Source organism: Pipistrellus hanaki (assembly GCF_964339955.1).
Source record: "Pipistrellus hanaki genome assembly, chromosome: 15".
NCBI classification, from domain to species: domain Eukaryota; kingdom Metazoa; phylum Chordata; class Mammalia; order Chiroptera; family Vespertilionidae; genus Pipistrellus; species Pipistrellus hanaki.
Window position 1 is genome coordinate 10,725,650 of NC_140517.1, and position 25,481 is coordinate 10,751,130.

A 25,481-nucleotide genomic window follows, 5' to 3' on the forward strand; every position below is an offset into this window, starting at 1 on the left:
GGCATATAGTAAATGATGTGCAAGTATTCTTTTTAAAAAAAAAAAAAAAGTATTTGGTAACTGAGTTTTGAAAATTCGTTGAAGTCCTGCTTCCTATTTAGGACTTATAAATCATAAGGCCTTTAATGATTTAAAAGTCTATGTTGAGCCCAGCCAGCATGGCTCAGTGGTTGAATGTTGACCTATGAACCAAGGGGTCATGGTTCGATTTCTGGTCATGGCACACGCCCGGGTTGTGGGCTTTATCCCCAGTGTGGGGCGTGCAGGAGACAGCCAGTCAGTGATTCTCTCTTACCATTCAGGTTTCTGTCTCTCCCTCTTCCTTCCTCTCTGAAATCAATAAAGATGTTTTGTTTTGTTTTTAAAGTATGTGTTTTAAAAATAAGTGAAATAAAAATAAAAAGTCTATGTTGAATTTTGCTTAGAAGCTTTCTTTAACTGAGGAAGTGAAGATCTAAAATAAAAGTTTTTTTATCTAAAATGAAAAATTTTGGTATGAGGGTGAGGGAGATTGGAATAAATAAATGTCTTATTAAGGTTTTTACTTATAAGCAGGAAAAATCAACTACAGCTAACAAGTTTTTGTGTGTTTTTTAAAAGGCAGCATTGCCATGGCTAGTTTTGCTCAGTGGATAGAGCATCCGCCTGCCTACTGAAGGATCCCAGGTTCGATCCAGTCAAGGGCACATGCTCAGGTTGCGGGATCCAGTAGGGGGCGTGCAGAAGACAGCCAGTCAATGATTCTGTTTCATCATTGATGTTTCTGTCTCTCTCCCTCTCCCTTCCTCTCCAAAATCAACAAAAATATAAAAAAGATAAAATAAATAAAGGCAGCATTACCTACTTGATTTGAGTAGTGAACACACAATACAACATACAGGTGATATAGAATTGTACATCTGAAACCTATATAATTTTATTAATCATTGTCACCCCAATAAATTCAATTTAAAAAGCAGCATTATCAGATAGCTATGAATTTGCTTATAAAACTAAAGAAAAGCCGGGACCGGTTTGGCTCAGTGGATAGAGCGTTGGCCTGCGGACTAAAAGGTCCCGGGTTCGATTCCGGTCAAGGGCATGTACCTTGGTTGCGGGCACATCCCCAGTAGGGGGTGTGCAAGAGGCAGCTGATCGATGATTCTCTCTCATCGATGTTTCTAACTCTCTATCCCTCTCTCTTCCTCTCTGTGAAAAATCAATAAAATATATTAAAAAAAAAAAAACCAAAAAACTGAAGAAAAGTGTAAAAGAGCCTGACCCTGGGTAGCTCCAGGGATCCAAATAAATGGAAGCAGTGCACACTTTTCAGGGGCTGATGAATTCCAGTTGTTTTCCATCTTTATATCTTTCTACTTAAGATTCAGAAACCAAGGCAAAGTACTTTATTGTCCTAGCTACAGCTGGAGGAGCAATGATGTCTACCTCAAAAACCATCTTACTATAGTTTTTACAAAATTTGTAAAACTTTTTTTTTTTTTTAAGTAATCTGGAAGAATTGTAACTAGAAATAAAATTCTGGTAAACCAGATTAACTTAATGTATAGAATATGGTCAGAGGCTGTAGTTTATATATTAGTACTTATAATTCTTGATTTTATGATAGTATTTTTTTTTTATTTCCTAAGAAAATCACAGTTTTCATAAGTAACTTTGACTTTTGTTTTTCATGTGTCTGATTTGTTTTCACCCTTCTTTTCTGTGTCTTAGGTCTATTTGAAGGCTCCAATGATTCTGAATGGAGTCTGTGTTATCTGGAAAGGTTGGATTGATCTCCAGAGACTGGATGGTATGGGCTGCCTGGAATTTGATGAGGAGCGAGCCCAGGTAGGGAAACTTCAGACTTTACTGAGTGTGGTCCCTTTATAGGCCCCTAATGTTGCCTGTGTCTGGGGATCTATTTTACCCCGTCTTTAAGAGTAAGTATTGCCCTAACCAGTTTGGTTCAGTGGATAGAACATCAGGCTGCGGACTGAAGGGTCCCAGGTTCTATTCCAGCCAAAGACACATGCCTGGGTTGCGGGCTTGATCTTCAGTAGAGGTTGTGCAGGAAGCAGCCCATCAATCATTCTCTTTCATCATAGATGTTTCTCTCTCTCTCCTCTCCTTTCCTCTCTGAAGTCAATAAAAATATGTATTTTTTTTTTTTTAAAAAGAGTAAGTATAAAAAGCCTCATGTTTAAATAATATTGAGGAATCCTGAAGATGTTGAAATACAAATTCTGGTCCTAGTTTTAGGTAAGTTTTTCCTTCAGTGGTTGTAAAATTTCATTTGATTACCCTGATCTGCTCAGTGGGCTACTTTAGAGTCCAGTAAATGGTTCTCTTTAATATTTGTTCCTGATCTTTAGAACATCATGAGGAAGAAAAAAATAGTTCATAATAAAATGTAGCAGGAGGAGCTTGGCAAATCCTCTCCCCAAACACTGGATAAAATTGTTTAAAAAAACACACCATTTAATGTCTGACATTAACCAAAGGGCATAAATTGAGAGGCATTTATTCAAACAAAGCTACCTGAATTTCACTAACAACAGTAATAGCCTGGCAATTTAATCACGAGCTGCACCCAACTTTCCCCTCAGCTCTTCGGTCCTTCAAGTTCCACCTTTGGCAAGCAGGGCGAGGCATGAGGGCTGGCAGCTCTTATTCTCCTATCAGAGGGAAAATAAATAAATATTTACTTATTTTAAACTCCAAGAACACTTTATTAAGAACATTAACGGACTAATTTCCAACATTCACTTGTTTATTTTTTAAACAGAAAGTTTTTCCAAGATATAAACAATTTCTGTTAAATTATAAGACAGTGGGAGTAAAAATGAACTGAGAATCTGTTTCTGCTGCACAGCAGCGAAGGGAGCTCCCACAGAAATGTCTGCCCAACATTTCCTTCTCTTGTTCCTGCATCCCAGGTTCCATTCTCACTCTTCATAAAACTGATTTATTTTTTATTTTTTGCCAGAATGTTGATATTTCAAGTTTTTCTGCCTTTTAAAAAAAATTCCTGTAAAAAATATTTAATTTAAAAAAAAAAGTTTTACAGGCATACCTTGGCAATATTGTAGGTTTGGTTCTAGACCACTTCAATAAAGCAACTGTTGGAATAAAGCAAGTCACACCAATTTTTGGGTTCCCAGTACACACAAAAGTTATGTTTAACTATACTGTAGTCTAGTAAGTATACAATAACATTATGTCTAAAAAAGAATGTATGTACATATGTACATACCCTAATTTTAATATTTATGGGTGGTTTTTTTGTCGTTTATTTATTCAGAGAGGAAGGGAGAGAGAGATATTGGAGCATCAATGATGAAAGAGAATCATTGATTGCTGCCTCCTACAAGCACATGCCAAGCCTGCAACCTAGGCATGTGCCCCAACTGGGAATCGAACTATGACCTCCTGGTTCCTAGATTGACACTCAAGCCCTGAGCTACGACGGCCGGGCCCTATTTTTAAAATACTTTGTTATTTTAAAAAATACTAACCATTATCTGAGCCTTTAGCAAGTTGTCATTTTTTTGTGGCAGGGTATCCACAAACCTTCAATTTGTAAAAAGTGCAGTAAAATGAAACAAAATTAATGAGGTATGCCTGCATTTTGATTCTATGATCTGGTTAGAAAAATTGAACCATTGTTGAAATTTACAGATTTTGTATTTGAGGTACTTGATGACATTGGTGTAAAACTCGTGTCTTTTAGCTAGTTTTTCTGTTAATGAAGCCAACATATAAACAGTTTTGCTTTTGTATGCGCTTGGGAATGTGAGTGAAGTTAACTTAGAATAGTCATATGTTTTATTTTTTTATTTCTATTTTTTTAATGTGTCTTTATTGATTTCAGAGAGGAAAGAAGAAGGAGAGAGGGAAACATCAATGATGAGAGAATCATTGATAAGCTGCCTCCAGCACACCTCACAATGGGGATCGAGCCCAGAGCCCAGGCATGTGCCCTGACCGGGAATCAACCATGACCTCCTGGTTCATAGGTTGACTCTCAGTCACTGAGGCACACTGGCTTGGGCGGGTCATTTGTTTTAAATGAAAAGTTATGTTCTGCAGAATGATGTTAAATGTACCATGTACAAGTACACTTGTTACATTGTAGTCTTTAAAGTATATGATGAGGTTTCTTCAGCAGATTTATCTTTTGGTTTTCGTGTGATCAGTGATAATTCTGGTCCACACAGAACATTAAATGTCATTATTTTATGCAAATTTTACATTTATCATTGACATTCTTGGAAATGAATTTGATTCTTATTTTTTCATTAAACATGCACTTGCATTTTAAAATTCATTGCCACAGAAAGGTAAGTATCATCAAACTGTAAGATAAATATAATTATAGACTTATGCAATATAATATAGATAAACTAACTGCATCAAGAATGATCAGAGTATTCTATATATTCTCTATGAAAGCACTGCTGGACCTTTATTTCACAGATGGATTTCACATATACCCAACCAACCACCTTTTATGATGACCCTATCTGACTACTTAGTACAGATCGTGGTATAGACCATGGAGTAATAGACAAGTAGAGTAAGTAGCTGGTAGACAATGAGTGATGAAAACCTTTTTGGCTACCACTTGAGATTGATACCGGGTTTCCCCGAAAATAAGATATCCTCTGAAAATAAGACCTACTTACAGGTTTCCTTCTGAGTGAAATATAAGGCATCCCCCTGAAAATAAGGCCCCTCCCCCTAGGTTAAACATGAGAGATTTGGTCCACTGATTCTGAAAGAAATGCAGTCACAAGAAATTCACCAGGAAATTCAGGAATTGGATTGTTATGATGATGTTCCAGAAGATGATGACATGATTGTCATTGAATAAATGAGTAAATTCTTGATACTGTAGGATTCACAGTTTGTCTGGTTTGTGTTGACAACTACCGTACTACTGTACCGTATACAGGTAATAAATTTCCTTTATTTTCATTTAACAATAAATGTGTACTATATTCTTCTTCATGAAAAAAATAAGACATCCCCTAAAAATAAGACCTAGCGCATCTTTGGGAGCAAAAATTAATATAAGACACTGTCTTATTTTTGGGGAAACAGGGTAGTTAATTGTCCAAGGCCATTTGAACGTACTTTACTGGATGAGCGTGTAGTTTTATCAGCGAGTGCCCTTTATGCTGACTTTGAAAGGGAGGTATTGCTTAAGGTTGCAACAGGAAAGGACCAGGATAACATTGGTAATTGTTGATTGTCTTTCAGATTTAACCATTTATTAAAGTGCACATTTTAAAATATATATATCTTATTGATTTTTTTACAGAGAGGAAGGGAGAGAGATAGCTAGAAACATCTATGAGAGAGAGACATCAACCAGCTGCCTCCTGCATACCCACCACGGGCTATGTGCCTGCAACTAAGGCACATGCCCTTAACCGGAATTGAACCGGGGTCCTTTCAGTCCGTAGGCCAACGGTCTATCCACTGAGCCAAACCAGTTTCGGCTAAAATGCACATTTTTTACTGCACACATATTTTACTTCTCACTAGGAGAGACCAAGACACAGCTGGAATTAGAAAGTGGAGGGATACCAAATCTATTACTTTATTACAACTATTAATAATAATACTTGGGGGTGTGTGTGTGAGTTTTTTAATGAAATAAAAATCTCTGACCGCTCTGGCCAGGTGACTCAGTTGGTTGAAGCATTGTCCCATACACCAAAAGGTTGTAGTTTCAATTCCCAGTCAGGGAGTGTATGGGAGGCAACCAACCGATGTTTTTCTTGCACATCAATGTTTTTCTGTCTTTCCTTTTCCCTCTTTAAAAAATCATTAAAAAAAAAAATCTTCATGTTAGGTTAAAAAAAAAAAATCTCTGACCATTGCTGGAATACACATTAGATGCTAATAATTTCCTTAGGGAATTAGATCACATCTCGTGCTTCATACTCTCATTTCATCGTGTGATTTTCCTATACTGGACTAAATCACAGTTGATAATTACATATTGATTTTTGTAATTATTTGTTCACTGTGCACGTGCCTCACTAGGCCAGAAATTGTGAAGAAAAGCACCATTTTTTCCCTCACATTATATCCATGACACCTAGGACAGTGATTTTGACATAATAAAGACTCACTAAACATTTGTGGAAAAATGAAAAAGTGAATGAGTGAATGCACAGGACAGAAGGGGTATACTGTTATCAGCAGGTGTGTACTAGTTGATACCTAGCTAAATAATAGAAATCCTCTGGGAGTTGAGGACAGTGTTACTTTGCAAGTGCTTCTGGCTTATGTAGTGCATTCTGAGAATACAGCACGTATGTGTAATTATGTTTTGACAAATGTATAAATTTTATATATTTATAAATGCAAAATAATAGCTAAGACTTAACTAAGAGTGTACTTAAGCACCAGGGATGTGCCCACAACCAATGTACATGCCCTTGACCGGAATCAAACCTGGGACCCTTCAGTCCATAGGCTGACGCTCTATTCACTGAGCCAAACCAGTTTCGGCTGTTCTGTATTTTAGTTGTAATTTTTATGTGGTTTTTGGGGTGCAGTGAGTACAGATGTTTTACCTAGGGCTATCTTGGTTCCCTCTCCAGATTAAATGTCTCTTAAATGGCTTTTTATTTTTTTATTTTTATTATTTTTAAATATATATATTTTATTGATTTTTTTACAGAGAGGAGGAGAGAGGGATAGAGAGCTAGAAACGTCGATGAGAGAGAAACATTGACCAGCTGCCTCTTGCACATCCCCTACCGGGGATGTGCCCACCTACCGGGGATGTGCCCACAACCAATGTACATGCCCCTGACCGGAATCGAACCCGGGACCTTTCAGTCCGCAGACCGATGCTCTACCACTGAGCCAAACCAGTTTCGGCTTAAATGATTTTATTTTGGTGACTAAGATGAGATAGGGAAATAAAAGGGAAGAGCATTTTCAGTTATTTTCAAAGTGTGGTATAAAGCATGAAAATACTGAAGTTTTCTTTTTAAAGTAGCTCTGACATTAATTTTTTATGGTTTTGATGTTTTAAGGAATATTCTGCTGTTTTTTCCTTCCACAAATAAAGCACCCTCAAATTTTGAGTTTTTATTATAAACCAAAATTGAAATATCTGTCTCTTGTATTCTTCCGATAGCAGGAGGATGCGTTAGCACGACATGCCTCTGAAGAGGCTCGGAGAAGGACACGGGAATTTGAAGACAGAGACAGGTCCCACCGGGAGGAAATGGAGGTGAGAGTTTCACAGCTGCTGGCAGTATCTGGTTAGTACTCCCCCCACACTCCGAGGCTCTGTTTGTGATGTGTGTGCATGACGTTTAAAATAGTTCAAGTTTAAGTTCAGCTTTCCTTTTCAATAGTTATATTCCATGATTTTGTGCTTATTAAATGTAATTGGTATAAAGAAAATTTGTCTTAATTTTAAGGTTGTACATGAATTCTTCACTTATTGGTTTTTATAAAAAGCATTTATCATAATGTGTATTTTCTCTTAATTTGTCGATCCAAATTTTTACCTATTTTTTCTTAATTATTTCAGATTCTCTGTTTTAAAATACCTTGTTATAGAATACATATTTTAAAACATTATTAAACATTTTTGCAATATTATATTTAATTTGTCTGAATATTTGTCTTGATTTTGTAACGGTATAATTTTTGGTAATTTTCTGTATTCTCTCTACTAGAGAAAATTTTAATATTTCAAAGTACTTTTTTTCTTTTAACCTTTTTATGGTAAAATAAACTACAGATACAGAAATCTACACCAAAAAAAAAAAGTAGCTTAATTATTATATGGCTAACACCTTTCTAACTGCCATCCAGGTCAAAAAATAAAACTTTGACAGCTACCTGTAGCCCCCTCCATATGTGCTTCTAATTATGACCCTTTTCTTCCCCTCAAAGTAAGCATTACCTCAGTTTTCATAGTAATCACTTTGTGTCTTTTTATAGTTTCATTATTCATGTCTACTTCAATCTTAGACATTCAAGTTTAGTTTTGCCCACTGTCTAAATTTAATATTACTTTTAATTGACATGGATAGTTACTTTTTTCTGCATAGAATTGTACCCTGCTTTAAGCAGATTCATTATAAAAATAAAGTATCTGCAAATTATTCAGAAATCTAAATTCTATAAAAAGTATACTCAAAATAAAAATATTCAAGATAATAACCAATGTGTTTTTAAAAAAAATAAAAGTGTGTATGTTTGTACATATACAAAGACAGTGGTAATGAGCCCAGACTCTAGAGCCAGACTGCGAGGTCTGAATCTGGCTCTGCCATTTACTTTGGTTGCTTCGGACAATGTATTTCTCCTTTCTGTGACTGAGTTTCCTCATTTATAAAATAGGGTTAATAGTCGTGCCTATTTATAGGGTCATTGTGAGAATTAAATGAATACACGTGAAGGCACTTTTAGAGTACCTAACACTGACTATTATCAATATTATGTCATATATTTTTTCTATATTATAATTTTTTTTAGAATAAAGGAAAAATTCAAGTCTACTCAGTGGTTAGTGTATTAAATAAGTTATCTTTTAATGATTGATAGTTCCCTTTGTCAATGAGTAAATTGATTTAATAGGCTGATAGCAGCTGATGATGTCCCCAAAAATACTTATAAACTAGGAGAAAAGACAGGAAGGATATAATGCTTACATGTATAATATGCACTTGTTGTCTTTACTTTTGAACCTTTTTGCCCATGATGCTGTTTGTTCCCTGGCTAAGGATGTACTTTTCTACCCATTCATCGAGGCCCAGCTTAAGTGTTATCTGTCAATCCCTTCTCCAGTCTTCCTAATCATAATTAGCTCTACTATTTTGTGGTTTCTAAGGCACTTCTTATTTCTATTATTGTGCTTACTGAACATATGTTGAAAAATTATGAAGGTGTCTGTTTTCCACTCAATTGTGATCCCCAGTGAGAAGGGGATTCTGATTTTTTAACTTCCACACTACCCACCACAGTGTTTTGTACATGGTGTTTAGTAGTTAAATGGAGATTGTAAAAAAAACAGCTCCTAGACACTGGTTGCAGCAACAGTTTCCACCAGCCCGTGGGGCACTCACCCCTGTGCTCAAGCAATCATTGTCAATGACAAAGTGACTATTGAAGTTATGATTGTATTAAATTAATGCCAATAATTTGGATATTTTATTTTATTTTTGGCTGCTCGGGTAACGTTAGCCCTTAACCAAGAATATGTGGGGGGTTTTTTGTTTGTTTCTTTTTTCCTTTTTGGGTACAGCTATAAAATATTTGGATATAGGAAATGTGTTATTCTTGCGGCCTTGATATTCAGGGTGGATTGTAAAATATAAATTTTTGTGAGATTTCAAAGATTAAGATTATTTTGATAACATTATTTACAGATTTAAAAGATGTGGTTATCACAGGTCTTGAGGGGGAAACTACTGCATAAAATAACTAACTTGGAATGAATATTTTGCATCAGTTTGAAAAAACAAACGAACAAAACAAAACAGCTCCTATCCTACCTCTTTGAAAACTAGAATTACAGGTTAGCCTCTAGTTAGTTAAAGTAGAAACATACACGTTAGTGGTCTCTAAAGAAATTTAGAATGTTTATAATTTATTGGTTTATATAAATTAGGTTATTTGTTAAGTAATGAATCCCAACTGTGTTGGGCTGGATTCTGCATTAAAAACTAGGAAATAGATGTATGGTTTCTGTCCCTTAGCAACTATCAGTCTTGAGAGAAATAGATGATACAAAGATAACTGCAGTCTGTTTTGGCAGCAGCCATAGACAGTGGAGGTTCAGAAGGAGAACAGTGGCAGTGGGGAGGGCAGAATACTTACATCTGCCTCTGCATGGGGGATTCACAAGAGAATACACTTACAGGGGTTTGAAGGAAGATTATAAATTTTCCAGTTCAACAAACTAGAGGGAACATTCTGGGCAGAAGGAGTAAAAGATCTTGTTATGTCCGAGAATATGATTGGTCGATCTTTCTGGAACTAGCTAACATGGCTATAAATGAATATAAGAATTATTTTGTAAAACGTGTCCTTCTGCTACATTCCTTTTAAAGAATACCAATTAATGGAACAGTTATTTAGGAAGTTGTATATATTTTACTTTAAATAAAAATCTAGATTATTTGAAAATAAAAATTATCTTCACAAAATGTTTATTTCTTCTTTTTTTTTTTTTTAATCCTCACCTGAAGAGTGAAGATATTTTTTTTCATTTTTTTTTTTTTTTCCTAGAGAGGTAGGGGGAGAGAGAAAAAGAAACATCCACATGAGAGAGAGAGACATTGCCCTGACTAGGGCTGGGGATTGAACCAGGAATCGAACCCTCTGGTCTTCAGGGCAACATTCTAGCCACTGAGAAACCCAGCCAGGATTAGTTTGATTATTCTTATAAACAATTTTACTTGAAGGAAAACATTTTGACATGTGAAGCCCATATGTGTGTGTTTATATTTGTTTAAAGAAAAATACAGTCTGTTGATGGGGTGTCAAATAATTATTGTGCGGATAGTTTCCAGTTGGTTTTCTGTCAGTGATTTGAGAGCATGGGCTTCACAGTCAGACCTAGGTAAGACTCCTGCTCCATCACTTGCCAATCTCCCTTAAGAGATTTCTCATAGAAAATGTTGTGAGAATTAAAAGGGAAAATGCTTGTAAAGCACTTAGTATGGTGCTTGGTATGTGTATGCCTACAATAAATAATAGATTTAAAGCATTTCGCACTAAAAGCTCTACCAGTGATGGTTCCAGTTAATTGAATTATATGGCTAATAAGAATATCCTTTTAGTTCTCTTAAGTATATCAGGGCACTTTCCTTGCATTATGGCCTAGAGCATAGAAAAAAGTTATTAGATTTTCATCAATAATTTAAGATCTTGCAGAACCCCACGTGGTTAACAGCCCAGTGGATTTGATTTTCACCAGTCTTTTAACCTGAAATCAGTTTAAAAAATTCATTGGACATGTTTCTGTTTTACCATCTGTAAAATTTAGAAAGTTTTTTAGTCCATTATCCATAGTAGGATACAGAATTTTCTTTTTTCTGATTTTTCTGGAAAAGGGTATTTTAGTAGTCTGATATTTTTTTTATCTTTTAAAGGTAATAATATTAACCTGTGGGGATTTTTTTAAAATACAATATATTTTATTGTTTGTTTGTTTTTTTTACAGAGAGGAAGGGAGAGGGATAGAGAGTTAGAAACACTGATGAGAGAGATTCATCGATCAGCTGCCTCCTGCACACCCCCTACTGGGGATGTACCCGCAACCAAGGTACATGCCCTTGACCAGAATCAAACCCAGGACCCTTCAGTCCGCAGGCCAATGCTCTATCCACTGAGTCAAACTGGTTTTGGCTACCCTGTGGGTATTTTTTTTAAAGGAATACATACACATATTTGTTTGTGCATAGCCTCTCTAGTATGGATACAGTAAGAAACTGGATCTGGAAATTACAGAGGGAATCTGGTATCCAGGGGCCACACAGGAGGAGAATTACTTTTCACTATTTGGTTTTTTTTAATCTTTTGAATCGTGTGCTTATTACCTATTTAGAAAAGAAATAAAATTTGTCTTTAATGTTAACACAGAATGGTGAAAATTGAAGACTTTAAAACTTGCTGTCTGTATTCTCTGGCATATAGGTTGCTTTAAAAAATGTAAAATTCTTTCTCCGTTTGAAATTTTATACAGAACCCCAATAGATAAAATAAATACAGGAGCACTGCTCAGTGAATCAGAGATAGAGATTATCCCGGTCTAGAGTCTGTAGGGTATTTTCATGGAACCCAGTAGTTGGCAGCATGTAACTTGAGAATCTTTGATATAGAAGAATGAACAAGAGGTTTGTAATAGATTTCCTTGGTTTTAAATCTTAGCCCCACTACTTGTTACCATATGACATTGGGAAAGCTGCTGATTTTCTTGAGCCTCATCCATAAAACAGGGCTAAAACCTTTCCTCATGGGTTGCTCAGTATCTAACACTTCTATTGGGGCTCAGTGCAAGCTAGTTTCTTCACCTCCTCATTCTGTGTACCTTGATTCACAACATATCTGGACTCTCAATAAAAGTAGGCATATCCTCACTTCAGATATTTTGCAAAGCTACTTTAGATTCTGGTTTTGTGTTTGTTTTTTGGTTTGTGTATTTTTTTAAATTGATATTTAGAGACAGAGGAAGGGAGAGGGAATGAAACATCAATGCATGAATCAGCCATCTGTACACCCCCCACTGGGGATTGAGTCTGCAACCTGGACATGGGCCCCGACCTCAATTTGAACCAGTGACCTTCTGACACATGGGATTAACACCCAACCAGCTAAGCCACACTGGCCAGGGTTGTTTGTGTATTTCTCAAACAATAAAAGATTTTGTACTTTTCATGATTCTTTGGAGATCAAGATAGCAGTTACCTGGAGGAGAAGGTATAAGGAGAACTTCCCAAGTTTTGGTAATGTTATATTTCTTGATCTGGATGGTTACATGGGTGTGTTCACTTAGAGAAAACTCACCAAGATATGTATTTATGATTTGTGCACTCTTCTGTAGACTTGAAAAAATGTAGACTTTTTAAAAGAAAAAATAGCTCTGGATGGTTGGCTCAGTGGATAGAGCATCGGCCTACAGACTGAAGGGTCCCGGGTTCAATTCCAGTCAAGGGCACAAGCTTGGGTTGCAGGTTCGATCCCCAGTAGAGGGCGTGCAGGAGGTAGCCGATCTATGATTCTGTCTCATCATTGATGTTTCTCTTTCTCTCTTCCTCTCCCTTACTCTCTGAAATCAGGAAATATATATATACATATATATATTTTTTAAAATAAATAAATAAAATAATCACAGACATTTATTCTATGAAATTCGCCTGCCATTTAATGCCTGTTGCCTCATAGAAGTAGCCCTGTGCCTTTTCTCCCCTGATTTGAAAATGTTGACATGCTACCTATGACAGTTCTCTTCAGGTTACATATCTCTGTAACTATAATTCAAATACCTTACTTTTGGCTTTTGTTGAGGGAGATTGAGGTTAATAAGGGACAGGCTACATGCTCTGGTCATAGATAAATGGGAAATATATATCTCATCAGTTTGATAGCTGTTTGTATGCACCCTGTGACTAGAAACAGCTTACTTGATTGGTCTCTTAACATAAAACTGTAATATGCTCCTGTATTAATTCAGCTGCAAAGTGACAGTGCTGAATGACATTTTCTCTAGTATCTAGAAACTGGTATTGGTTAGGTTATAAAGTGTTAGCAAATAAGTTGTTATCTTCTTTTAAAATACATTTTATTGATTTTCTACAGAGGGGAAGAGAGAGGGATAGAGAGCTGGAAACATCGATGAGAGAGAGACATCGATCAGCTGCCTCCTGCACACACATCCCCCCTTGCTCCCCCACTGGGGATGTGCCCGCAACCAAGGTACATGCCCTTGACCGGAATTGAACCTGTCCGCGGGCCGACGCTCTATCCACTGAGCCAAACCGGCTTCGTCTAAGTTGTTATCTTTAATGTCAGAATGGGTAAATAATTATTGCTTGTCCCACTTTAGGCAGTTTTAATGCAATTCAGCAAATCATAGAAGAATTTTATGTGGAAACTATTTGGAAGTAAAAACAGGCAAAAGGCTTTATGTGGTTTTTTTGTATTTGTGTTTTGTATGTTTTTGGAGCCTTCTATTCTGTGTGGTCCAAGAAAAAAAAAAAATCCCAACCTTACTCATTTTAAATTCCCACAGACTTCAGTTTTCAAATCATTTAATTCTACCAACATTCATATTTGGGTAAGGAGGGACCAATTAACATAAGAATCTGTCTTTACTGGCCTTTTTGAGGTGTGTGTTGGCTTAAAGGCATTAGATGAGAGTAAACAGTGAATATGAACTATGAACTGGGACTAAGAATGAGACTAAAAAAAGGATTTGTGAGGAAGAGGATACTAAATCTGTCTTCTCCCACACTGAGAGAGCGTCTCAGTTTGCTGTCTGATGTAGGAAATGTAGACTTTATTAAAATTTATTTTGTTTTGCCAAAACCGATTTGGCTCAGTGGTAGAGTGTCGGTCTGCGGACTGAAAGGTCCCAGGTTTGATTCCCGTCAGGGGCATGTACCTTGGTTGCGGGCACATCCCCAGTGGGGTTGTGCAACAGGCAGCTGGTCGATGTTTCTCTCTCATCAACGTTTCTAGCTCTCTATCCCTCTCTCCTCCTCTCTGTAAAAAGTCAATAAAATATATATTTTTAAAAATTTTATTTTGTTTTAATCTTGTTTTAGTTTGTAAAATTACCCTTAATCGTAGGATTCAGGTGTGTTTTTTTTTAACTTTTGAAAAGTTCATATAGATAAATTGAGACATGATGAGCAGCTTAGTTCTAATAACAGCAGCAGCATGAATGCTAAGTATATGCCACACATAAGAAATGATGACACAGCTGGATACACTACAATATTTGCTTTACCCTTGATTCTTAAATTCTCTTATAAAGTGTGTCTCTATTTTGAAGAACTGAATCTCAGAGAGGATAAGAAGCTTGTCTAAGATCATATAGCTAAGATGGTAGAGCCATCCCTATCCAAGCCCAGAAATGTGGTTTATTTTTACTTTATAGTTAAAATATTTATGGTATACTTTTAAAAAATATACTTCTATTGATTTCAGAGAGAAAGGAAGAGGGAGGGGGGGGAGGGACATCAGTGGTGAGAGAGAATCATTAATAGACTGCTCCTATCCTGCACACCCCCAACAATATTTAACTATTTTTTTTATAGCAAAGATAGAAATTTATTGAGAAACAAGCACAGACTCCCGTGTGGAGAGGGGGAAAGAGTCCCCTGTTTAACTATTTTAATTATTAGGGCATTTTCTCAAGAAGAGTACTCACCAATTTGATGATTTCGCAGTGTTTCCCAAAGTGTGGTACGCGTATCCCCAGGGGTATGAGAAGAGTTTGGTGGGGATATGCACTGCACCGTGCTTAGCTGCGCCTAATTCTACGTTCTCATGAGTACAAGGGGTACTCAGCGTTACAAAAATTATAGAAGGGGTACACATATGTCAAAAATTTGGGAAACACTGATTTAAAAGAAAGAAAACAAGCCCCAGCTAGCTGGTTTGGCCCAGTGGATACAGCGTCAGCTTGCCGACCGAAGGGTCTCAGGTTTGATTTGGTCCAGGGGACATGCCTGGGTTGCAGGCTTGATCCCCAGTAAGGGGGTATGCAGGAGGCAGCTGATCAAAGATTTTCATCAATGTTTCTATCTCTCCCTCTTCCTTCCTTTCTGAAATCAATAAAAATATATTAGGGAGAAAGAAAGAATACAAGGACAACTGACAGAAAGATCTGTAGTAAAGTTATCTATATTAATTATTTATAAATATTAAAGACATTGTATTCTGAACAGCCTCATATCTGATGTACATTAGAACCCTATTCTAAAACATCCACCCTCCATTAGAAAACTGCTGTAGTAGAAAGCATTGCTTCTTTTTTTTTTTTTTTTTTTTTTTTTTTGCAGTTGTATCACTTTATTCGACCATCAGCACTAGTTCTCGTCCACATTAACGGTCTGTAGATTTTTGAAAGTGGTGACAGGCACATAGGTGACCAATGTATACAGCTTGTTTGGTGAATCTTCATCCTCATTACGTTTTCTAGACAAACGTACCCGGATACGATATGGGACATTCCTTACTCCTTTGGCCCACACGGCTTTGTTGAGCCTGGTGTCAATGCGCACGTCGGGGGTTCCCATCTCCTTCATGGCGAACTTCCGGATCTCCTTGAGGGCCCGGGGGGGCACGCTTCTTGAAGCCCACGCCGTGGATGCGCTTGTGGATGTTGATGGTGTACTCCCTGGTCACCACCTCGTTGATGGCGGAGCGGCCCTTCTTCTTCTCGCCACCCTTCTTTGCGGGAGCCATCGTGCCCAGCAAGATGGAAAGAAAAGAAAGCATTGCTTCTTAAGACAACACATACATTTGTTAAATTTGTCCTGTGGAAGCAATTTCACTGAACCTAAATCTGTTTTTATATTTGTCTCCTTGTGGCAGCCCATACATCTCTTCAAGCATTAAATTTCCTCCCAGGCTTCCAGCTCTCATTCTTCCCTCTTCTGCTCTCATTCATACTCTATCAGATTTCTCTTTTAATTTTCCTATTGACCCTCCTTCACATGACATATCTATCTCATTTCTTCTTAACAATGTAAATAGAAACTAAAATCATAAATAAATAGCAAAATATAAACAAACCTATGGTAACCTCTGCATAGCCATGATCAGGGAGAACTCCAGCTGCTGCTGCTGCTGCTGCTGATTCTTTGTACTCCTTTGGAGTCATCCCTTTATTATTATTATTTCAATAATTATTTTAAAAATATTTTTTATTGATTTCTGAGAGAAAGAGAACACCAATGATGAGAAAGAATCATTGATTGGCTGCCTCCTGCACCCACACTGGGGATAGAGCCTGCAACCTGGGCACGTTTTCTTGACTGGAATCAAACCTGGGACCCATTAGTCCATAGGCCAATGCTCTATCCACTGAGCCAAACCTGCTAGGGCTCATCCCTTTATTATTAAGATAATTTGAAAATGACTCTTATCTCAAGACAAAAGCTGAAATGTGCTTTTGTCTTGAGATAAGATTGCTATTGGTAGGTTTGTAGTGCTTTATAAATATACTAGAGGCCCCGTGCACTATATTTGTGCACGGGGGTGTGTGTTCCTCAGTCCAGCCTGCACCATCTCCAATATGGGATCCCTCTCACAATTCAGGACTGCTGGCTCCCAACTGCTTGCCTGCCTGGCTGCCTGATTGCCCCTAACCACTTCTGCCTAACAGCCTGATCACCCCCTAACTACTTCTCTGCCAGTCTGATCGACACCTAACTGCTCCCCTACCGGCCTGATTGCCCTTCCCTGCCAGCATGGTCACCCCCAAATGCCCTTTCCTGCAGGCCTGTCCCCCCCCTCTACTGCCCTTCCCTGCAGGCCTGATCCCCCCCCATTGCCCTCCCCTACAGGCCTGGTCACCCCCCAACTGCCCTCTCCTACAGGCCTGGTCACCCCTAGCTACCCTTCCCTGCAGGCCTCGGTCCCCCCCAACTGCCCTCCTCTGCTGGCCTGATCACCCCCAACTGCCCTCCCCTGCTGGCCATCTTGTTGCGGTCATCTTGTGTCCACATGGGGGTGGCCATCTTGTGTATTGGAGTGACAGTCAATTTGCATGTTACCTCTTTATTAGATATGATAATTAGGATTGCTTTTTCTCAGTGTTTCTTCATTGCTCAGCCTCTTTCTACCCTTCATTGACTGAAACCCGATATTTATATCATCTCTGATTTTGCAGAATTGATCTGTCCTTATTTTACATTTAGCATTGATTCCATATGGAACATAAATTGTTTTTCTAAACCCATGTATATTCCATAGCTCTTGCAATCTATAACCATGCAGCATAACTTGAATCTGATGAGTTCAATGAAAGGAATGCCCTAAAAGTTAGTGTGCAGTCTGCTAATAAAAACAGTAAAGTCTGCCCTGGCCTGTGTGGCTCAGTTGGTTGAGCATCGTCCCAGGCACCAAAAGGCTGCTGGTCCTGTTCTGGTCAGGGCACATGCCCAGGTTGCAGGGTGTGATCCCAGGTCTGGGACATGTTTGGGAGGCAACCTAGCGATGCCCCCTCCCCCCCTTTCTTTCCTCCCTCTCTCACTCCTTCCCTCCCTCAAATTAGTAAACATCCTCAGGTGAAGACAAAAATAAAAAATAAAGTCTGCTAGAGAAATATAAAAATTTATAAGAAAGACTCTAGAAGTTAGTATTGGATTCTATTTAAAGTGAATAAGGCAGTATAGTGTTTGCCTAAATAACATAACCTTCTTGAGAAATGATGACTTAGCTGGAACTTCTGACTAAACTTGATCTTAACAGTACAAGTGTGACTTGTTAAGATGGTTCTTTGAATGTCAAGAATGCTCTAATCACTTTTTTTTTTTTTAATATATATTCTTTTATTGATTTTGTACAGAGAGGAAGGGAGAGAGATAGAGAGTTAGAAACATCGATGAGAGAGAGTCATCGATCAGCTGCCTCTTGCACACCGCCTACTGGGGATATGCCCGCAACCAAGGTACATACCCTTGACCGGAATCGAACCCGGGACCCTTCAGTTCCCAAGCTGACGCTCTATCCATTGAGCCAAACCGGTTTTGGCTCTAATCACTTTTTAATATTAAGAATTGAAATATTTTGATTTTTTATTAAATTTGTTTTTAAAAATTGACAGACAGTGGAGATTCACTTGTGATATTGATACATGATTTCATTTAGCTAAAGATTGCATGGATATGCCAAGACCGGTTTGTCTCAGTGGATAGAGCGTTGGCCTGCGGAATGAGGGGTCCCGGGTTCGATTCTGGTCAAGGGCATGTGCATTGGTTGCAGGCACATCCCCTGTTGGGGGTGTGCAGGAGACAGCTGGTCGATGTTTCTCTCATCAATGTTTCTGGCTCTGTATCCTTCTCCCTTCCTCTCTGTAAAAAATCAATAAAATATATATTTTTTTAAAAAGATTGCATGGATAACTGCAGTTAATCCCTATTGTTGGTATGTAACATAGGGGGCTAAAAACAAGATCTATTGTAGATGAAAAAAGATGGTGGCTTGGACTAGGGTGAGTATGGTAAAGATAGTCAGAAGTAGTCATATTCAGGGTATATTTATTTATTAAAGGTAGAACTGTCGCCGGGACCGGTTTGGCTCAATGGATAGGGCGTCGGCTTGGGGACTGAAGGGTCCCAGGTTTGATTCTGGTCAAGGGCATGTACCTTGGTTGCGGGCATATCCCCAGTAGGGGTTGTGCAAGAGGCAACTGATCGATGACTCTCTCTCATCGATGTTTCTAACTCTCTATCTCTCTCCCTTCCTCTCTGTACAAAATCAATAAAATATATTTTTTAAAAAAAAGGTAGAACTGTCATAATTTGATGTTGAGAGAGGAAGATATTATGAGTGACCTCAAGGTTTTTTGCTTAAACAACTGGTAAAATGAGTTGCCCTTATTTAACATAGGAAAACTGTTGTGGATGGAGCCACGTTCTGTATACCAACAGATGTTTCAGTTTGGCTGACATTGTAGTCACTAAAGAAAGCTTATGAGGAAGCCTGCACTGAAATAGATTGAAAGATTGTGTGTGGACCAAAGGGTCACTATGTTATATTATCAGAGCATCATACACAGTATGTTAGCTGTTAGATGTTCTCTATAACTTGCCATAAATAGTTTAACTAGGAAATCTTTATTATAAAGTAAAACTTAAAATCCTCAGTGTTTATAATTGTCAAGCCTCTTAGTTGTTAAGTGTTGTTGTAAAGCTACTACTGTGTACACAAGTGCATCAAGAACTCTAATTTTACATTCCTATTTTTGCTTTTGGAAGACAATATTTTATCCATAGTAATTCTGGATTTTATTTCTTGAGATGGGGGATTTTTAGTTCAAGTTCAGGTGGCAGAGAAGAAATTCAATAAGAGATGAAATTCATTACATTTTCAACCATTTTTCTGTAGCTGTAAAATGGATAAATAATAGCAACTATGTTGTAAGTTAAACCCTTTAGTTCCAAAAGAGTAAATGTAGATTTGTTGTTCTTTTATACATGGTACATGTTTCAGTTATGTTCTTTTAAATATAACAATATTTTTATTCTTGGTATTTAAGGAAACTTTAGCCAAATATTTTATACATAATTTAAATTGTTCTTTTTCCTCTTACATGTGGATAGATATTGGCTGAAAACATTTAACTTGCAAACTTTTCTTATGTGCTACTGTCTTATTTATCTAGCACTTGGATTTTCAAACACATTTTGACCCCCAACTATGGTTTTTGTCATTGCAGGCAAGAAGACAACAAGACCCTAGTCCTGGTGCCAATCTAGGTGGTGATGACTTCAAACTTCGTTAATTAGGAGCACAGCAGATGTGCCCCCCAAATCGTTTCGTGTACATTGTTTCTAGTCGACAAAAATAATTGATTAAAGACCAGAAACTGTGATAACTGGAGGTACTACATACAGCCTATCTCTCAACCTTAGGCAGTAACAAGACATCACAAACTGCCATGGTTTTGCACTATGATTATAATACCTGAATTTCTAATTTTGTATGCATGTAGCCAGTAATGATTTTACATTTTTTCTATGCAAACTTACCTTGATGGCATTATTTTAGTGAGTTGAAACTATCTACTTGTAAAGCTCTTATTTGTCCTCCATCTTAATTTAAAAGTTCATGTCATTTAAAAACAAGTCAAGAAATTGAAATTTTTATCAGAGGGTTTTATTCCTAATCAGTTACTCTAATTTTTCTTTTTTTTGTGTGTGATTTTAGGTGTGTTGTTATACAGCTGCATTTTAGCTAGGCATTCTTGTTTTTTTTGTTTTGTTTCCCCATTTTCTTTTGTGTTTTGGCATTTTGTCTATGGCATTTTAAAACTGCTGATGTGTTTGCATTATTTACAAGCTAAAACCCTAGTAGCATAGAGCTGTCTGCCACAGCCTTCTAACAAAGTTTACAGTTAAAGTTGCAGTATCCTTTTAAATGTTGATAATCAGCTCCTTTTCTTTCCTTCTTAAATATAAATTTTTTTAATTGGCATTGACTCTCATCTTCCCCAGATTTATTTTAGGTTCTGTTCTATAATCATGAGTTTGTGTGGAGATATTCTCCTTAAATTATAATATTCTACTGAAATGCCTAAAGAAGTCGCAGGCTGGCTTCTGTTTTATTCAGGGATTTTCTTTTTTTTACGTCAATCAAAAAAGGGATACTGGAGCTTCTTCATGTATGTAACAACATATTAAACTGGAGACAGTGATGAATCAGCTACAAAGGTAATATTGTATTAAAATCATGTTTAAGATAGCTGCTTTTATGTGTATTTTATAATGCATGCTTTTGTAAAAACAATGCTGGGAGATAAAAGATTAGTCTTAGAGAGAAAATGTTCATCTGTGCAGAGGATACATTTTCTTCCATTAATTATTATGGGGGGAAATTAACAGGTTATATATATGGTATTTTCCAAAAGGACTATTAGTAGAACCTTTTGAGATGAATTAGTATGGGAATATTTTTTAAATAGGCTCACTGTCAAAGTGAATGCAACTTGTTTTTGTTTTGTTTTGTTTTGTTTTGTTTTTAATACAAGACTGGAAAAAAGTGCTAAGTCATTTGGCACCTCCTTACAAATATTTTTCATGGTTACATTCATTAAATGTTACTACATTTCTGAATTTTTTGCAAAAATGTATTTTATCATAATAGAATGGCATTATTTTAAAGAATTTGAAAAACTGACATGGTCAGTTCAGAAAATGAACTGAATTCTGAATGAGGTCATTGCATTTAAAACATATATATATGTATACACTAGTGTATATATATATATTCATATATATACTTGATTGATGAGGGAGGTATGACTTTCATTGTACATAAGTCTTATAATTCATAAACATATCCAGTATCTCAGAATAAAAATGTTTGTTTTATATTTTAATTCATGCATGGTAAAGGAGTGTGTTTAAATTGTTATAAACAATAATACATCATAAAAGACCATGCTAATCTTGTGTAACTAAGTACTATGAATGAATTTGGTTGTTATTTGATGTTGTACAGCTCACATGTTTACACACTCAGTGCCCTAATTTCCCCTGAGGGAATCGCCTTTTAAGTGGTCCTTACAGTGGTGTTTTAAGGTTACTTTATCACAAAGCTCCTTGGTTTTTGACTTCTGCACTTAAAATTTTTTTTTTAAATAACAATAATGATGTTGGTACATTATTCTCTATTGCTTTTAGTCCACCAGTAATTATGATCAAAAGCTATTAAGTGTTCATGTTGCCATTCTTCTGTAAATACTGAATTTCCCCTGTCATTTAGCATTGTGCTGCTTTTGTCTGTCTTAATGCTGGCATTAAGATCATGAGCCCTTTTTCTCCAATAGTGCAGACTTTGAAAACTACTTTTATTAAGTTATTGATGCAATCTGATATTTTTTCAAAATTTATATTTAAACAAAATTACACCATTGCATCATCTTTTCTAAATTCATCTCCATTAAAACTTGCCTTAACCTACCAGATTGCTTTTGCCACTATTAGCCATACTGTGTGTTTGTATGTTTAATTTACTTTCACAATAAAGTTCTGTAGTGAAAACAAGGTCTTGGCTCTTTTATTGGACATAGTCCAACAGTTTCTCTTCTAGTGTTCATTATGATGTGAAAATTGATTTTGTTATTCTGAACTGTTCTTTCATCCTGTTTTATAACCTTAAAAAAACAACAGTGTCATCTAGTGGTCATTTCTCCGAATTCCAAAGAAAATGTTTAATGAAACATCACAAAGAATACTAATTTCCCAATGTATATTGTGGTTTTCAAAAGTCTGGCTTAATTTACCCATCCAATGAAATATGACTATAAAGTAATGATGTCATTTTGGAGGGAAGGAAGAATTTAAAAAATTACATATCCAAATTAGTATCATCTTTCAAGCTAGTACCTGAAAATTAAGTCTTTTTTATTTTAGAAGCAATCTTGAAGCGTGTTCCATGTGAAAATATTTATTCACCACCAGACTTAACTGTAAATGACAGATAATTTTAAATAAATGCTGAATTGGGACCATTAAGCAACATTCCAAAGAATAAGATTCATACTCAGGGTTAATTTCAAAAGTTGTTATATCATGTATTCAAGATATGCTCATTTGGGGCCGCTTGGGAAGAGAAGTATCTTACTTGATTATGCTTCATTTAGCAATGAGCTTTTTCTTTTCTTTTTTTAATATATTTTATTAGTTTTTTTACAGAGAGGAGGAGAGAGGGATAGAGAGCTAGAAACCTCGATGAAAGAGAAACATCCACCAGCTGCCTCTTGCACACCCCCTACCGGGGATGTGCCCGCAACCAATGTACATGCCCTTGACCGGAATCGAACCTGGGACCTTTCAGTCCGCAGACCGACACTCCGGTTTCGGCAAGCAATGAGCTTTTTCAAGCCATAAGCCATTGTTTGGATTTTCCATTGCTGCATAACACATTGGCCCCAAAACTTAGCATAAAATAAACATCATTTTATAGATTCTGTGGGTCATAAATGGAAGAAGCTTAAGTTTGGTGTTCTGGTCAAAGGTCTCTCCTGAAGTTAGAGTCAAATTGTCAGTCTGACTTAGTCATCTTAAAGCTTGGCCGTGGCTAAAGGATTCCCTTCCAAGCTCTCTCATGTGGTCATTGACTGGCCTCAGTTTCTCACAGACCATTGGTTGAAAACCCTTGATTCCGCCGAAACCGGTTTGGCTCAGTGGTAGAGCGTCGGTCTGCGGACTGAAAGGTCCCCGGTTCGATTCCGGTCGGGGGCATGTACGTTGGTTTCGGGCACATCCCCAGTAGGGGGGGTGCAAGAGGCAGCTGGTCGATGTTTCTCTCTCATCGACGTTTCTAGCTCTCTATCTCTCTCCCTTCCTCTCTGTAAAAATCAATAAAATATATTTTAAAACAAACAAACAAACAAAAAAACAACCTTGATTCCTAGCAAGGTGTTGGAATGGAGACCTCCTCCACATGGGTGTCTCCATAAGGCAGCTCACAGCTCAGCAGCTGGCTTCTCCCAGCGCAAGTGACCCAAGAAAAAGTGCATGCCCATGACGAAAGCCACAGTCTTATTAATTTATTCTTTGGGTTGCAATAGTCTGTATGTTAGAGTGAGTCACTGGGTCAGGCCCACGCTCAAAGGAATAGTAATCTTCATCTCCTGAAGGAAGGCATGTCAAAGAGTTTGTGGACACATTTTAAACCGACCACAGCCATATTGCCTCATCTATGTGCATATGCAAGACAACACTGGTGTTTTGATCTCCCAAACATCTTTAGAGAGAAGATTTTATTTTGCAGGCAGATTTCAAGGCACGATTCCCGCTAGATAACATCAATTTTCTTTCACTTTAGCCTTCGAAAATTTAGTGTTAGAGTTGAGATGCACTACTAGTGTAAAATATCAGATAGCAAAGATCTAGTACCCCCCAAAAAGGAATATAGAAAATGTCACTTTATTTTGATTACATATAAATATTTTTGTATACTGAGTTATATTATTTGATGTATTTGGTTAAATAAAATATTTAAATTTTCCTTTCTTTTTAATGAGGCTACTAGAAAAAATTTACATATATTGTCTCACATCAATATTAAAATTTTAAGTGGTCAAAGTATATAGATCATACAATCAAAAGAGAAAAGTTTTGGAAGACTGAGGCTTACTATTACTGGTTTTTTTGTTTTTTTGTTTTTTACAGAGGAAGGGAGAGGGATAGAGAGTTAGAAACATCCATGAGAGAGAAACATTGATCAGCTGCTTCCTACACACTCCCACTGGGTATGTTCCCACAACCAAGGTACATGCCCCTGACCAGAATTGAACCTGGGACCCTTCAGTCCCCAGGCCCACGCTCTACCCATGAGCTAAACCAGTCAAGGCTGGTTTTTATGTTTTGTTTTTGTGTGTGTGTGTTTAAGATTAAAACAAGCTCTAGCCAGTTTGGCTCAGTGGATAGAGCATTGGACTAAAGGGTCCCAGGTTCGATTCTGGTCAAGGGCACATGCCTGGGTTGTGGGCTCAAGCCCCAGTTAGGGATGAACAGGAGGCAGCCAATGTTTCTATATCTCCCTCTCTAAAATCAATAAAAATATTAAAAGAAAAAGAAAATATTATTTTATCCCCTAGGGTCATTTGTGGGGGTTGTATATTCAGTGCCCAAAATAGACTGGTCTCTGCCCTCAGGGTACATCTAACCTGGTCTGGGTGATCAAAAAGAGGCTTTCTTGAGACATTTGAGGTGAAATCTGAAGGATGGTAGACACTATGCCAGCAAAGATAAGCTGACAAAAGTATTACAGGAAGCCAGGCCAAAAGCATGGCAAAATTGAGCAACCAAGCAGCTGAGTATGACTAGAACATGGAATGGAGGGGGCTGTAGCAGTGAGATGAATCTGAAAGGGTCTGCCGAGGCTAGCGTGAGAGTCCTACGCAGTTCCGGGTGGACTTTTCCAGCCATGCTAAACGGTTGGGACTGTTTCCAAGGGCAAACACAAAGCCATTGATGGGTTGGTTGAGTTTGAGGGAAAGTACTTGATGTAAAGCTGGTGGTGGTGTTTGATTGGAAAGAAAAAAACTAGCAGAAAGTCCCATGGATCATAGGGTCACCCAGTAGATTAAGGGTAGCTTAATGAATATTTTAGACCCGAGAAGCAGGTACAGAAGGCATAATTGACCATTTTCCCAGTTTTTCTTATCATGATAGACTAGTTGTGTTGCCTTAACACTCCTACATTTTTATTGGCTTAAAGACAACTCTTATTTGCTAGATACCCATCAGAGGTTCACCTAAGCTCACAGA

At 37.3% G+C, this 25,481-nt stretch overlaps 2 protein-coding genes across 3 annotated transcripts in view; one reads left to right on the forward strand and one right to left on the reverse strand.

Moving 5' to 3' along the window:
• CBFB (core-binding factor subunit beta) overlaps positions 1–22,248 on the forward strand; it is a 48,663-nt gene extending 26,415 nt beyond the window's left edge. The window contains exons 4-6 of one of the 2 annotated variants that reach the window (XM_084861167.1): positions 1,711–1,827; positions 7,142–7,268; positions 19,919–22,248. In XM_084861167.1, coding sequence (XP_084717293.1) covers positions 1,711–1,827; positions 7,142–7,268; positions 19,919–19,941 — 267 coding nt within the window. In that variant the 3' untranslated portion in view covers positions 19,942–22,248. The remainder of the gene's footprint in view (positions 1–1,710; positions 1,828–7,141; positions 7,269–19,918) is intronic. The other variant, XM_084861166.1, reaches the window with a different exon arrangement.
• LOC311610182 (large ribosomal subunit protein eL31-like) lies at positions 15,500–15,970 on the reverse strand. Its single transcript, XM_084861178.1, is given in 2 exon segments — positions 15,500–15,812; positions 15,814–15,970. Coding segments are annotated over 2 exon segments (378 nt in total). The 5' UTR covers positions 15,940–15,970; the 3' UTR covers positions 15,500–15,560.
• Positions 22,249–25,481: the final 3,233 nt, after the last annotated feature.